Source organism: Salmo salar, chromosome ssa04 (assembly GCF_905237065.1).
Source record: "Salmo salar chromosome ssa04, Ssal_v3.1, whole genome shotgun sequence".
Lineage (NCBI taxonomy): Eukaryota > Metazoa > Chordata > Actinopteri > Salmoniformes > Salmonidae > Salmo > Salmo salar.
The window spans coordinates 47,160,764-47,176,608 of record NC_059445.1 but is presented as its reverse complement, the minus strand read 5'-3'; the positions used below and the strand labels follow the sequence as shown (position 1 = coordinate 47,176,608).

At 42.9% G+C, this 15,845-nt stretch overlaps 1 protein-coding gene across 2 annotated transcripts; it reads right to left on the bottom strand.

Annotated features, from left to right (window-relative positions):
• Nucleotides 1–90: 90 nt before the first annotated feature.
• Nucleotides 91–15,780, bottom strand: LOC106603284 (CUE domain-containing protein 1). Of its 2 annotated transcripts, none has more exons than XM_014196739.2 (11): nt 15,433–15,780; nt 6,536–7,346; nt 4,900–5,036; nt 4,186–4,348; nt 3,626–3,878; nt 3,275–3,346; nt 2,919–3,008; nt 2,433–2,526; nt 1,493–1,554; nt 1,263–1,332; nt 91–1,140 (listed from the first exon to the last, which is right to left on the bottom strand). In XM_014196739.2, coding segments are annotated over exons 2-11 (1,260 nt in total). In that variant the 5' UTR covers nt 6,854–7,346; nt 15,433–15,780; the 3' UTR covers nt 91–1,139. The 2 variants fall into 2 exon arrangements, with proteins under 2 accessions (XP_014052214.1, XP_045572975.1); XM_045717019.1 differs by having other exon boundaries at nt 15,525–15,780.
• Between the last annotated feature and the right edge of the window lie 65 nt (nt 15,781–15,845).

Below are 15,845 nucleotides of genomic sequence, written 5' to 3'. Positions count from 1 at the left end.
TGACCCACTGGAATTGTGATACAGTGAATTTAAAGTGAAATAATCTCTCTAAACAATTGTTGGAAAAATGACTTGTGTCATGCACAAAGTAGATGTCCTAACCGACTTGCCAAAACTAATTTGTTAACAAGAAATTTGTGGAGTGGTTGAAAAACAAGTTTTAATGACTCCAACCTAAATGTATGTAAACTTCCGACTTCAACTGTACCATTAGATTAATGGGGAAATTTGCCTATCTGGACCTTGTTGTTGGACCTTAAGGCAGACAACTTGGTAGAGAGTATAGTCTCAGATTGGGAGAATATAATTGCATTGGGGGAAGCATAAACTAGAACAATCGCTGTTGCACACAGACAAACTCACATGGGGCCAGAAATGGACTGTTTGAATGTTCCGGAGCTAGACATGGTCATTTCCCTTCATATGAGAGTAAAATGCACTAGGGTCCTGAGTCCTATCAGAATCACAACTCCAGCTTTCACTCTGCCTTTACTATATCACTCAGCAATTATCAGGAATAATTAAAATATTTATCGTTTTTCTAATCATAACATTTTTTAATATTCACCATCAATAACAATACATTTTACATATAACTTAAATATTTTTAAAAAGTGCCTAACTAGCTAGTTTGATGATTTGTGAAACATGAAATCAAAAGAGCAATATGCTGCCTTCAAATGCTACTCAAGTGGGAAATACGATGTTCCGACTGGGAAATAAGCACTTGAACAACACTCCCATGTTGGAATTCCAAGAATGAAAGTCGGAGAAGATAGCTAATTTAAGAGTTGTGACGTTTCATCACTGACCTTTCATCTTTTCAGTCATAAGATGATAAAGCAAATGAATGTTTGACGGTGTCAAACTTATCAATGTGGATAATAGCTAGTTTACCATATTGTCAAAGTTAAGCAAGCTAGCCAACTTTATCATTAGCAATGTTAGCCAGCTCATCGCACTAGATGAAATCTCATTGGTTGAAGAATTGCTCTGACTTCTAAAAGAGGACTTACGACTTCATAACTGGGAAATTTCATCTGAAGGTGGTAATATTCCACGGGACTTGGGACAGGCTGGTTCAGGTCAAGAAGGGGGTAGTGTGAGCCATATTGTTCTAGACAAAACTATATGAGAAATCTGTCAAAGAAATAGTTAAGATAATGGTTAGTTGAGGAAATCCAAAAGATGAAAATGTATTGTATTCAAGGTATAGTAATTAGTATGTTTTTTTTTTGTGTGCAGTGTTACTGCTCTCTCACCATGATAACACTTCCTGTTGGGGCACCTCCTCTTCCTGAGGACCTGGTCTCTTGAGCATGCTGTCCTCCTCTGTACAGACACATGAGTTAAGTTCATACAAATTAGCATGTGGACAACATTCACCTCCCAGTTTACAGTTGGACTAGGCCTAAATGAAACAATCATGCCTCATACGATTCAATTAGGTTTCTTGATTAGAATGATATTAAAACAACATGGATAAATGTACCACTCAGGTGTCCAGCTTCTTCATCTTCCAAGAGGTTGGCAGTGGAGGCAGCATTACCCAGTCTGGTAGAGGATGTTAAGGAGAGTGGCAGACGTTTATACATAATACTAATAATGCCAGTTCAGATTCAAGGCCATGAAAGGACCTCCTAATTCAGCACAGCCCTAATGGTATGAAAATGTATGCACTTACTACTATAAGTCACTCTGGATAAGAGCATCTGCTAAATGACTAAAATGTAAATATGATGAAGCCCAGCATATGACCCGCCAGCTGGATACTAAATGGGACTTTCCCTGGAACTCAAACCGACTGACATCAACAATAGAAACAAAGGCAGATATTACAGCCACTCATCAACATGCAGGGAAGTCTGAGGGATAGTTAATTACCTCTGTACAATGCAAGCACATCTGTTCAGTTCATTTGAACCTCACTGTCACTTCTGGCAAGGACAAAAGATCCATTGGGCAATGACTCCTGAGCATGGAGGCCTGCCAGAGAGAGGATCGTCTTGTAAACCCGACCCTAGGCCAGGGTCTGGTTTCAATGACCTACTCTTTTGGCAACTTCAATAAGGGGGGAAAAAATGTCTGGGGTGGGTCCTCTCAACAAATCACAAGGCAGACATGCCAGAACGTCACGATTCGAAACCAAAGTTTGCAGGCAAAACCTCTGCAAGGGTTTTAATGAAGGTTGTTGATGCAAACTAGCCACTTGCGAAATGCACTCATTAAAAATAACCTCTGTGATCTTTGACTTGCTACTATTTAGTATTTTATTCAAGAGGATATAGTAGTGAGGTAGTTCCTCTATGCCAAAAGAGTCAGTAATTGAAACCAGACCCTAGTCACTATTGCCTAGGGTCGAGTTTGAGACTAGGGAAAGGAGGGGAGGCGATGGGTGGTGGCAGGGACCACTGGTGAAGTGGAAAGGATACAAATGATGTTTCAGGAGGGCTCTCCTTTTCGTTTTTCTTCTTCGGGTGTTTTCAGAGAAGGCTCTAGCGATTTCAAAAAGCTTCTTTCGCGTAGCTGTGAAGGATTACAGGATCAAATAGAGTTTTATAATAATAATAATAATAATAAATAGGGTTTTTTAATTGAATATGATTGTTCTGATTTGTAAAAGCATGTCCATGAATACATCATTATATATTTAAAAAAAACATCTTATTAACATCTCATTCAAGTGCGGAGACGGTAGGAAAGTTGGTTTTCCTCTAGCTTTCTGGAGCACTGACTGTGAAAGGGTCATGTCCTTCAGCATCCATCATTTACAGTTCCATGTACTGCTAGAAGCATGTCATGCTAACTGGACATGCCCAATATGGAAAGTTCTAATTACATTTTGAAGTGATAGAGACACACACATTGAGAAAATGATTTGGTTATGGCCCAGAGAGCGAGAGATTGAGTGTTCTTACATTTGCCCATGTGCTTGAGTTTGTCACGGAACAAGGCGTCATCTGTAACATTGGTGCAGGCCTCCCCAGAGCCTGAGGCACAATTATCTCCTAGAACACAGACAAGCAGCGTGAAATAGACCACGCACAGAGACATGCGAGCACAAGAGAAAGACACACAGGCATGCACACAGAGACACACACAACAACTGAGATGGACAACAAGTCACACTTCCTCTGTGTGCCTTGTAAATAAGGCGTTTCACTGCAGGAGCCCGCTGTACACAGGCCCCGCATGAAGAAACCTGGACCGTTTCAGACTGAGCCAGAACGAGAATGTAGCTAAATGCTATGGAGTGCAGATGAATGATATCTACCTGGAGTGGACGTCCCCATGAAAGCTGGTGAATGATGGGACTTGGATGCCTTTGACTCATACTGCAGCCGATCTAAAAACAGAGGGAGCCGATGTCTCAGCATCAATGGAGTTAAAAGCATGGAGGCATGTAGCCGGAGCTGACAAGCCCTCCTTCATGCACTACTAGAGAAGAGGTGGAGGGAATGAGGAGGAAAGCACTGCCATGACAGAGACCTTCTTTTACTGGCTCTTCATAGCTTGATTGCTAGGGATGAAAGCATAGTGATATCATCCCTAAGTAGTGTATAAGACCTTTGCAAATGATGCAAAAAATGTAAACATTTGTATGCGTTACTAAGTGTGTGCACACCTCTCTCAAGGGCGATGAGGAACTCGCGGTTGCGCTGCAGCTCCCTCATAAACTCCTCGTTCTGCAGGAAGAGGGCTATGCGCTCATCCTCCAAGTACTGCTTCAGCTTCCTCTCCTGGTCCGTCTCCATGCCAACCTGGCCTGCCCTGGCCGCCGCCCCAGCCCCAGGCTCAACCTGCTGCGTCATGGACAACAGGGAGGAAGAGCAGGAGGGCTGGGTCAGACTAGTCGGCGTTAGGCTGCTGTGAGAGCGCTGCAGGAAGGGAGGGACCAGAGAGAACAATGTTAGACGTGTCAAAGTCCTATGTGGAAATGCTTCAGCTTTTAATAAAATTGCACCATGAATTGTAAAATAATATATTTGTTTTTTTGGGGGGGTGTACCAGGGAATTGATTGTGTATAAATAGTTGGACTGTATTTTTCTTCATGTGCAGTCTGTTGCAGAGGCTGGTAATTATCCAGCCAGTTGGCCATCAGAGCAGAGCGCCAGGCAGTGGTCTGTAAGTGATGGGAGTGTGGGTTAATGGTCCATTAGGGGCTGACCCATAAATCTACCTACTGGCAGACTGTCCAGCTGCTGAGGCAGGATCCGGAGGAAATCATCAGGGAGGTTGCCTAGTAACGGTGGGTTCCAGTTCCTGTAACTTCCAATCTGCCTTTGACTGGCAGGAGGGTGTGGACCAGGAGGGGGCTGGCAGGGACGGGATTGACTGGCATTAAAGCTGGCACAGAGATGGGAAAGGATATTGTTAGTCCCATCAATGCCATGTTCTATAAGAGTACATATCAATAATGATGTGTTTTGGTCATCTTCAAAGGATCTGTCTAGCATAAACCTGTCTGTTTCTCTTATTTCTTCTCACAGGTTCCCTCCTTGGCACACATAAGATTGTCTACATCTAACAAAAGTGTCACTAGTATTATGTCTACAGATCTACCAAAGTTAGGGTACAGTACAGAACATGGATTTCATAGCTGCTGCAGTAGCATTCATTAGACAGCAGGTGGAGCATTGAATGTATCACGAACCTCTTGGCATTCAAAGCACTCACACCATGAATCGCTGAGCAGCCATATCATGTATTAGATATTGAGAAAGCACCAACGAAGAATATATGCATCTCATCACTCATGTAAATGATGGTATAAGAGAAAATGCATTCATTCATTCACACTATCCCAGCCATCTATCATTCTCCTTTAAGTGATGAAATGAGGTCAGAGCCAGGCAGACAGCCCTGAGCCCTCTCCCTCCCTCCCCTTCTTCTCTTGCCTGGGTGGTGGTGATGCTGTGGGCAGGACCTGATCTGGGTACTTCCTGTCGTAGATGTGCATGTCATAGGAGGGCGGAGAGTAGACCGGCGGGGGCTCCTCGTCTGAGCTGTCCGGCTCCATCGTCCGCTCCAGGATCTACAGGGTCAGAGGTCAGGGGAACCATTGAGAATGTTCTAAAAGGTCTTGAAAATCGTCAGATGGCACATGTGGACACTTCAAAGAGCAGATTAAATGAATGATGAATCTGTATTATAACTACTCATTGGCAATACAGCACAGCATCTCTGCCCTAAATTAGAGGCATTGTGAGCGCTTGGTATTGAGCTGTTTAATTCAACTAGACCAGCAGCACTCTTTGGTTTTTATCCTGTATTTAATAAATAGTTGATTTAAATTAACTTTACTTTTAAAATAACAGTCTAGCATGATAGGTAAAATAGACTGACAGACTGACCAGGTGAATCCAGGTGAAAGCTATGATCCCTTATTGATGTCACTTGTTAAATCCACTTCACTCAGTGTAGATGAAGGGGAGGAGACAGGTTAAAGAAGGTTTTTTAAGCCTTGAGACAAATGAGACATGGATTCTGTATGTGTGCCAATCAGAGCCTGAATGGGCAAGACAAAATATTGAAGTGCCTTTGAATGGGGTGTTTAGGTGCCAGGCACACCGTTTTGTGTCAAGAACTGCAACGCTGCTGGGTTTTTCACGCTCAACAGTTTCACGTGTGTATCAAGAATGGTCCACCACCCAAAGGACATCCAGCCGACTTAACACAACTATGGGAAGAATTGGAGTCAACATGGGCCAGCATCCCTGTGGAACGCTTTCGACATCTTGTAGAGTCCATGCCACGATGAATTGAGGCTGTTCTGAGGGAAGCATTCTTAATGTTTTGTACATTCAGTGTAATTATTAAGTGCAGCTCTTAATCTTCTACTCTTTCTCTCTCAAGTCTTTCAGAATGATTGGGGGAAATAAACAAAACAGTTCATATCCTGTGTGGAGCATGGTGGAATACAGCCAGAGTGGACAAAGGCTAATAAAAACACTAAATACGGTTGGAACTGAGAGACCTGCAGTAATTTAATCAAATACAAAGTGAACAGCTGCCAGTCCAATATTGCACTTGATACAATCTTGTTACTACTCAGCAAGAGTGTATCAAGAGTGTATGTATCAGCACCAAGGGAGTTCCACAGGAATGGCTAGTCTTGGCTGTCCACAACAGTCACCCCATTGCACGAGAGACCACAAAGTGTGTACCTCTAGCTATTGTCAAGCTTTTGAAGATCACTTTAGGCAGCTTATCAAAGCTTTCTGTCCACAATAGCAGTGCATATTTACATGCCCTTCAGAGAAATGCATGTCACCCACTACAAAAGCATATTAAGAGCAACATTAAACATACTTTTCCCTCCCCAAGAACAACCATCTGGTTTGAACAGGCAAAACACAGTGAAATAAGGTGTGTGAATGAATAACCCCTATTGGGTGAAAAAGTAGCTGACAACCTTGACATACATTTCATGATATGCTATGGTCTCAGACTGTCTTAGGTTGTGTTGATTTAGTTCTCTCTGGGCTACTCACTAGTTCTCGTACCAGCGCCCCTGCCCCCATGCAGACGTACCTCAGGGGGGATGCTGTCCTCTGAGTCGGAGCTGTCGTCAGAGCCGTGTCTGTCCAGGCTCATCTGGAGCAGCTGGTCGATAGTGGAGTCCACGGCTCCGTGGTTGGCCCGCAGCACACACTCTATCACCTCCTGCTCCATGCTGGGGAACATAGTCCTGAAGTCCTCCATAGCCTGGTTGAACTCCAGACGCCGCACCGTTCGGCCACCCCCACCGGGATTACTGTTGTTGAGTTCAGCTGGGACTGGGCTGTCACTGTGCGACGCCACGTCACCATGGTTACCACTGCTGCGGCGGCGGAACAGGCTGGTCATCATCCAGAGTGCCTCCAGCCTCCGCACGGCGCCCCTCCTCCGCGCCGGCCACAGCACCCGAGAAATGGTGGCTCCTGGTCCCTGGACGGTGGGTGCCCACCGCCTGCCTGGCTCAACCCTGGCCTGCTGCTTCAACTGTGCCTTTCTACCTCAGGGCCCTCAGTGCTCGGCCCCGTTATCCTCTCATCATCACAACACCACCACAGAAAGCCATTCTCTCTTCTCCTCTGGTTTTGACCCAGCTGCATCCAATGCTGTGAGGATGTGGTGGCTGGTCTCCCCAGGCAGTGTGTGGAAGACACAGCGCTATGTTCTCTCTGAGCAGAGGTGGACTAGATGTGTCCTCTCTGAGCAGAGGTGGACTAGATGTGTCCTCTCTGAGCAGAGGTGGACTAGATGTGTCCTCTCTGAGCAGAGGTGGACTAGATGTGTCCTCTCTGAGTAGAGGTGGACTAGATGTGTCCTAACACTTCCAACCCACACATCCCTTCAGCACCTGCAGTGTCGGGAACAGGAACAGAATGAAGCAGACAGGCATCAACACAATGAGCAGCGGTGCAAATGGAGAAGTTCCACTCGAGCAATAGTGTGTCCAAGGAGGTTATAAAAAGATAAGGCTACACATTTTTCGAAGACACACACACACACAGAGAGAGAGAGAGAGAAGGCGGCGTTACAATAGCGAAGGTGCATAAAGATGGCAGCCCCCATGTTCTTATCACAAATGCCTCATTTGCTAAGTTCGCCGTACGGTACAATGCTGTTACTTTATTTTTTTGCGTCGGCATTAGCACAGTATACATGATCCCAATACTAGCTCCAAGACAGCGGCAATTTCAAAAAAACAAATAAGTAGATTGTGCTGATTCATTGGCACATTGAACCATGTCGAGTGTGTAGTTTGCAAATTCATAGTGCTCAAACAATGTCATCATATTTCAATTTCTCCATCTTTTTTCTCCAATCAGCTGGGTCCCTCTCAGGCGGAGTCGCTGTCGGAATGCATTACTTTCCCGACCTCGACACTCTAGGCGTCTGCATTCCCACGGCAACGCTTGTGTCCCCAGGCACCAGAATAGAGTCAGCCAGTGCCAGGGAAGGGCAGAGGCACCACCCGCTGCCAACTGCATCGTGACCCAGAGGGCCGATACATGCGCCGCCTAAGTAGGTTACAGGAGCTGAATTAATCAGGCTGCCACTGAGTCAACACTCCACACCACCATGCAGCAGTTTGTTTCCCAGGCCAGGCGGTGTGACTATGAAGCCAGCCTAGCCCAGCAGCGCCTCATCACAGTCAGTCAGTAGGCATTAGACAGTGTCAGATTAGGGATAATAAGAGTTCGCAGAGGCACTGGATCAAGTTCTGTTTAAATGCTAGTAGGGTCTGAGACTTAGACCAGGTGGTGGAAGTGAACCTGGTACACCACTGCTGCATTAGAGCACAAGGAGAGCAGGGAGATTGTCCCATAACCCTGCTCTAGATCGTACTGCCCTGACAGGGGAGGTCATTTGAAAACATAATGGAGCACTCAGAATGAAATAGGGCAGTGTGACGTGAACCTGTGAATCACAGTGCTGCACCAAGGACACACTGCTCTGCACTGGCCTATGGATTGCCTGCTAACAGTTCTAAGAGTTTCTTCTAAAAAAAAACTTTTCTAGATGTCATGGCACGCCATTACCAAATGATCTGATACAGAGAAGTGCCACAGTTCAGCAGAGGCCAGACACTGAACATACAAACATACTATCTTTACATTCCTACTTTCCATTCAGCATAATTTATGTTAAACTGAACTGACTGAAAGACAGGGTTGACTGACAGCAACAGATTCACAAGCAGAATCACTGGTCAAGCTCTTCTTCCAGATACTTATCTGGGATAAAATAGGCCCAATCCAGCATCCTGCAGGCAGACATCAATTGAAGCCAGTGAGCTGTCTGGGGGGTCAGGAGCCCTTGGTGTGAAATCAATCATCTCAGACGTGGCTGAATGATATTTCCCCACACACCGATTCCTCACTTTTCACTATTCAACACTAATCTGAACCTAGCGCCCAGCTATATTTAGCACCACAATCCACCACAGCTCTTTGTCCTCATGTAGGCTACTGTAGCTGCTTACCGATATGGGAGCCAGGGGAGGACTGCTTTGCTCTTGTGAATTACATGCAGCATAGGGCTTGCTTACGTCACCAATAACTAATGCCTGCTGGTTTAGGCCCTGAGCTGATTACAGATAGGGCCTACCGGTAGAAGACAAAGGACTGTTTGATAAATCTCTGTGATGAAAGACAGACACAATGGACAACATGTGGTGATAGATGGGCCTACACAAATATTATCTTTGGTTAGCTAGGCCTAGTCTAGATGTTTTGGACTTAGCCAATCAATATGAAAAGAGGGGATCTCTTACAGGAACCTCAAAACCCTCCTCCTGAGGTAAGGTATCATGGTATACTTTGTTAGCAGTATGGCCTCCACTCCGGCAGTGAATAACTCATTAGGACTATGATTCTCCCCCTTCCATTCTAATTGTTACACAATCCAGGTGTAGAAAGCTCTTAGAGACTTACCCAGAAAGACTCACAGCTGTAATCACTGCCAAAGGTGCTTCTACGAAGTATTGACTCATGTGTGAATATTATGTACATTAAATAACTGTATAATACATTTGCAAACATTTCTTTGTTTTTATCATGTATTGTTGTGTAGATGGGTGAGAAAAATACATTTTGAATTCAGGATGTAACAACAAAATGTGGAATAAGTCAAGGCGTATTAATACTTTCTGAAGGCACTTATTGAAAATCATACCGTCTGTATATCAAAATAGCCCGGTATACGGTATAGACAGTATATCGCCCAAGCTTAGCACAGTTCACAGTTCCATGATTAGTGAGGATTATTAGGACAGATTCATAGGAATACTGTTAAACCCCTACTGTACACTTTTCTCACCTTCCAATATTTCATGGGTTGAACAATTGAATATGGCAACTTCTAGGATGAATCAAACCACTATTTGTATTCACCAATATAGTGTACAAAACATTAGAAAAATGCTAACCTCCCTTGTTATTGTAATGGTGAGATGGGATTATGTCTTCGGGGTATGATATTTGTGCGTCTAACTTTCTCACTCATTTTATTCACAATTAATTCTGGACTATCTGTAATCATGGTAGCATCCACATTAAATGGAGAAGTGTTTAGAAACATATTCTATTCTTATTTACAATAAAAGTGACTCCAAAAGGACACAATACATTATTGGGCACAAAAAAATCTGAAACACAACCAAAACAAACAGCATGTGTATTAAAGTAGTCAAAAGTTTAGTGTTTGGTCCCATATTCCTAGCACGCAGTGATTACATCAAGCTTGTGACTCTACAAACTTGTTGGATGCATTTAAGTGAATTTGTCCCAATACATTTGGTCCCCTAAAATGGGGGGACAATACGCAAAAAGTGCTGTAATTTCTAAACGTTTCACACGATATGGATGAAAATACCCTGCACTGTAACCTCAGTCATTGTATCATTTCAAATCCAAAGTGCTGGAGTAGAGAGCCAAAAAAAAAACGTGTCACTGTCCCAATACTTTTGGAGCTCACTGTATTTAGTGTGTAAATGCTTTCCAAACATGTTTTTTTATTATTCATATATATTTTCCTTACCCTAAATAATATACATGATCAGTGTTTTTTTTTATTTTATTTTTTTATCTACCAATTGATGCTGAACATTTCATGAATATTAGGGCTGTGACGATACCAGTATCCCAATATTTCTTTCATGGAAAAAATGAAAACACTGGTCCTCTAAAAACCTGCTGTATGTAAAAGATTGTGTTCTATAGGTTGGAAAATAAATACGTGTGACTCTAGATGACAACATCATCCAGAGTCAAGCCACTCGCCTCCAGAGGTTTGCATTGTCTACATCAGTGGTCGCCAACCGGTCAATCTCCAAATATTTCTGTAGAAAAGCCAACGAACGATAAAGGCTTGCGCTCCATCTTTAAAATCGTGTTGAGCTGTTGCCGGTAGGTGCACTCGATTGAAAAGTCCTGCGCACCGGGTAAGCAAAGTGTTCCCATGAGACAAACTACGCCTACCCGGTGGACCAGCAAATCTGTGACTAAATCGAGTGCACCTACTGCGCTGCCCAATCGGATAGGTCAAATCACCGTGGCTACAGAGCTTCCATGACCCTGGCCACAGCCAAGTTTAATAGGCTACTAACCTACGTAAGATGTAATAACTTTTAAAACCATGCCACAGAGAGACTGTCAACGAATACAGCAAAGAGCTGCTGTTTTTATGAGGGAGTTCATGTTTAAGTGCATATTCAGCACTGTCACTGTTTTTATTCAACACTATTACAAAACGCGCTTCTCCGTACTTCTGCTCGGGCTGCAGCTACAATGAATGAGTAGTCAAGTATCAATATCCCTACGTTTTATTATTATTAGCTGCTCGTCGTGTCGATTTTAATATTAAGGAATATTTAACTTTCTCTGGTCATAGGAACAACATGAATGTGTGCATGAGGCAGATGTGGTGCGACTCGAGTTTCGCCATCAGGTGGAAGACGGTGTCCCCTCTCTGGTCAGCCTCACCAAAGGGACGGTGAGAGGCGGTTGGGAAAAATAGTTTTGAACGGTCAATCAACTCGGAATTCCAAGTCGGAAACTCGGGCATCTTTCTAGAGCTTCGACCTGAAGATGATTTGACCTCGTTGACCATCAGATGCAGGTACCATCAGTCCAGTAAAATAAAAAAGCTAATTATTTAAATTCATCATAAAGCTCCACAGTGCCTCACTAAAGCAACTGATCTATTTTGTTTTCAAAGCTCGAGTTTTGAAATATAATATGGTCCGATTAACAATATTGGCAGGCCAATCATATAGCCAATATGCTGTGATAATGTATTAGGCCTACTGCCCAAACCTCATTCCTACAAAACTGTTTGTGTGGGTTAATGTAAAAAAAAAATATCTGAGCAGTAGATCTCAGCTTGCTTTTTGACTGCGAAAGTGATCTTGACTCAGAAAAGGTTGGTGATCACTGGTCTACATCTTAATGTATGCAGTCTACTGTCAAAAATAGATGAGATTTGCTTGCTCGCCAGAAAGAGAAAACTTCCTAATTACCCGAAAGGACAGAAATCGGAGAGGAGGGGATGTGTACATCTATGTCAGAGCGGATATTAGTTTTAACATGAGAACTGATTTAAACCATGGAAGCAGTTTGGCTAGATATATTATTACCTAAGAGCAAACCAATTTTGGTAGGGGCTCTGTATAGACCTCCAGACCAGAGTGACTTTAATGAGATCCTTCAAATATATGTACTGCATACTGTGACTTTCTTAACTCTGGAGTGATTCTACTGGGTGATGTAAATACTGAGCTTCCCCCTGTATAAGGCCTTGTCTAACTTTTGCAACACGTTGACTCAATGAGCACACAAGAATCTGTGATACTAGTCAGACTGCCATTGATGTCATTATGGTATCAGATAATCACAAGATATCCCAAAGTGGTGTAATTGCATTTGGAATAACTGACCATTTCTTTATACACTGCACTAGGAAAGTGAGAGAAAGAAATCTGGTAAATTGTCACAATACCATTAGGCCCAGATCCCTCAAAAACTATGACAAAGAACAATTTAATAAACTGCTAGGACATGAAAACTGGTCTGATGTTATGGAAAGTGAGGAAGTTGAAAGAGCATGGACACTCTTCCAAGGTAGATTTCTCAGTACTGTGGTCAAGCTGGCACCCTTAAAAAGAACAGAACCTGGATGAGTAGGGAAATCCGTAATTCCATCACCATGAGAAACAATGCTCTAAACGATTTCAAGAGGTCAAAATTGCAAGATTCCTTCACTCAAAACAAACCCTTAAAGGAATACAGTACAAAGGCTGGTTGACGAAGCGAAACAGTCCTTCTAGAAGAGCAAGATCCAGGACAATAAAAACGACCCCAGGGAGCTCTGGAAGACTCAAGGATCTAGGCACTTGGAACAAGCCAAAAACAGTCAAACAGCATTGGACTGAACATAAATGGTACTGTGACCTTTGACAGAGTTCAGGTGGCTGATCATTTTAATGAATTGTTCACCACCATTGCCAGCAACCATGTTGGTCAACTCCAAGAATGCTCTGGCACCCTTGGAAACCATCCTATTCAAACCTATTACTCAGCCAAGGGCATCTCCGAAGGACAATTTTGATTTTTCCAGGTTTCAACCTCAGATGTTTCAAAGACTTAAAGATCTTAACAAATAGAAAGCCACAGGACTGGATAACATCCCGGCTAGATTTCTGAGTGATGCTGCTAATCGTATTGGACCTTATGAAACACATTTTTCCATTCAACTGTTCCTTCATACAATAAATCTTGAGTGTGTTGTCAAAGGTTTTAGGATCTGTGAACAGATCCTAAAGTACATTGATGACCATAACATTGTATATGACCTTCAGTCCGGTTTTAGACAGTCCTATTCTACCGACACATGCTTACTATACTTGACAGATTTGATCAAGCAAGAAATTGACAAGGGCAACTTCTGTGATATGGTAATGGTTGACCTACAAAAAGCATTTGATACTGTGAACCATGATATTTTTGCTGCACAAACTGCAATTGGTTTTGGCACCAACTCCTTATTATGGGTGAATTCATACCTAACTGATGTGTATGTGGGTGTGACACTGTCTGATGCTAATGAGATAAACTGTGGTGTACCCCAGGGGAGCATTTTGGGGCCTTTGCTTTTTTGCTCTAAATAAATGACATGGACTCTGCCTGTTCATGCCCTGTTCCTGTATGCAGATGATTCTGCCCTCTTGGTTTCACATAAGAATAAGGAGACTGTTGAAAAGACACTAAGCAGTGCCACTATGACTATGCTTGCATCTCAAGGTTCAGTGGCATAACAAAACATCTGAAGGACAAACTTCAAAACAAACTAATGAGAATTATACTCATGCTCAGCCCTCGGACGTACATTGGTCCTAATAATTTCAGGGAAGTGAACTGGCTTCCAGTTGATCTCAGGGTGGTGCAGATTAAACTGTTGATGGTTTTTAAAGTTATACATGACCTTGCCCCCAGTTACCTGTCTGGTTATTTTAATTTCATTAGACTCTCTCATAGCCATCACACCAGAACCAGTGTAGCCAATATCAGATCACTGCGCTATAGGAGCATGACTCTTTCCTTAACACTGGTGCAGAGGAGTGGAATGGTGTACCAAACCATATAAAATCCATCCCTACGCCAGGAAGTTCGAAGATAAACCTGAAGAAATTATTTATGGGTAAAATTCTTTAAAAATGGCACATGCTTAAAGAAAGTATACTTGTTTCAATGAATGTTACTTGGTAATCTGTTTTATTACTTTTCTGGTTTCTTCCCTATTGATGAGATGTATTTTGTTTTCATGTTATAATCTTGGGTATATTTCGTTTTTATGTATTTTCATGAGGAGCACAATGGAATACATGTTTAAACTTTGTGTCATCCTCAATGAGTTTAATGGCATTGTACAAAATCCACATGTGGTTCTATGGTGTTAAAACTGTCAAATAAATCGAACAAAAATACTTAGTTTCCAACATTAGGTTTGTTTTCTTAAAGAAGTTAAATCCCCTTCGTGTTTTGTTTCCTTGCCACAATACTAATGAGTATCGTGATACTAGTATCGTCCCAGCCCTAACAAATATAAGCGTATTTACACAGCTTTCTTTCATTGATCCCTAATAGTTTCTATGTGAGAATTGCCAGTATAATCTTAGAAACCAACAAAAAAATTGGTCTACACTGGCATGGTATCGCCCTGTGATCTTGTGCACTAACAGGCACATCCAGAGCCGTAGTGTAAATATATAGCTCTGGGAAAATTATAAAAGGCTACTACATTCAAATATTTATATAGTGCTTTTCTGAAACACAATGTATTACAATAATACGATAGGCAGGGGGGAATGACAAATCTGCTAACCAGAGATAACGTGATAAATAGGTGATTGTAGCATGCAGATGCACCTGCCATTAAAACAGAATTGACCCCAGCCATTGACACCTGAGCCAGGAGACCCTGGGGGCCTTGGTGGGCAGCATAAGATCAAAGACCCTGCGATTGCTCCTGCCCGTGGTGCACCCAGCTATGTGGCTAGTGAAGCACGGTTAGTACTATCTAGAATCCTTGGGATGTCCATACCCTGACCTTAACGCTCTTAAATTTCAACTTCAGTGGGGCGACGTCAAGAGTCCCTGATTGCAAGTAATTAGTGCCGTGGACCAGTGAAGTACGCGACTTCTCATCCCCCCGCTTTACCGGACAGGCTAGCTGGTTGGTTATCTTCTAGCTAGCTGACGAGTTAACAGATTATTTTTTACAGGTTTGCATGTTGCTGCATGCTATCTATAAGATACCTAACATTGAATAGCGTATTAGTATTTAAAACATAAAGCGACACATTTGAACGTTTGCGCAATTGAAATGTAGCTACCGTAATGCTTTACTAGCATCTTTGACGTGTGAAATGTAAACCCCCTTACCAGGTGAAGAGCGGACGAACATCTGAAGCTAGAAAAATGACGTTAGCCACCCCGTTCCTATTATCAACATTAAAAAATAATGCTTGGTTTACCCGAGGCTCGAGGGTCAACGTTGACAAAAAGTGGTGTTTTCTCTTGGCGCAAGTTGTAGTTGCGACCGAATGCTGTGCTGTCATCCATTGACTGATGTCCTGACCGTGACCGGTGTCGTCTCCCTCTTAACGCCTCTACGACCGTCAAGCCATCACACGCAAATTCAGTTGGACGCGGATAGCCTTGCTTGACCATGTATTTGGGCTTCAGACAGATGGCACAAGAGAGGAGCCTAGCGGAGAAATGTGAGAATTGCACATAGGGCAACAAAGATACTTTTATCAGTTAGGACAGGGTCTTCTTTATTACATTTTTGTAAG

Excerpts from the sequence above, each read along its gene's own strand:
- LOC106603284 (XM_014196739.2), bottom strand. The coding sequence starts at position 6,853 with ATGATGACCAGCCTGTTCCGCCGCCGCAGCAGTGGTAACCATGGTGAC. Across the intron at positions 3,009-3,274 it reads CATGGGGACGTCCACTCCAG|GAGATAATTGTGCCTCAGGC; the intron begins GTAGATATCATT and ends TCTGTGTTCTAG. Across the intron at positions 2,527-2,918 it reads ACTCAAGCACATGGGCAAAT|CTACGCGAAAGAAGCTTTTT; the intron begins GTAAGAACACTC and ends AATCCTTCACAG.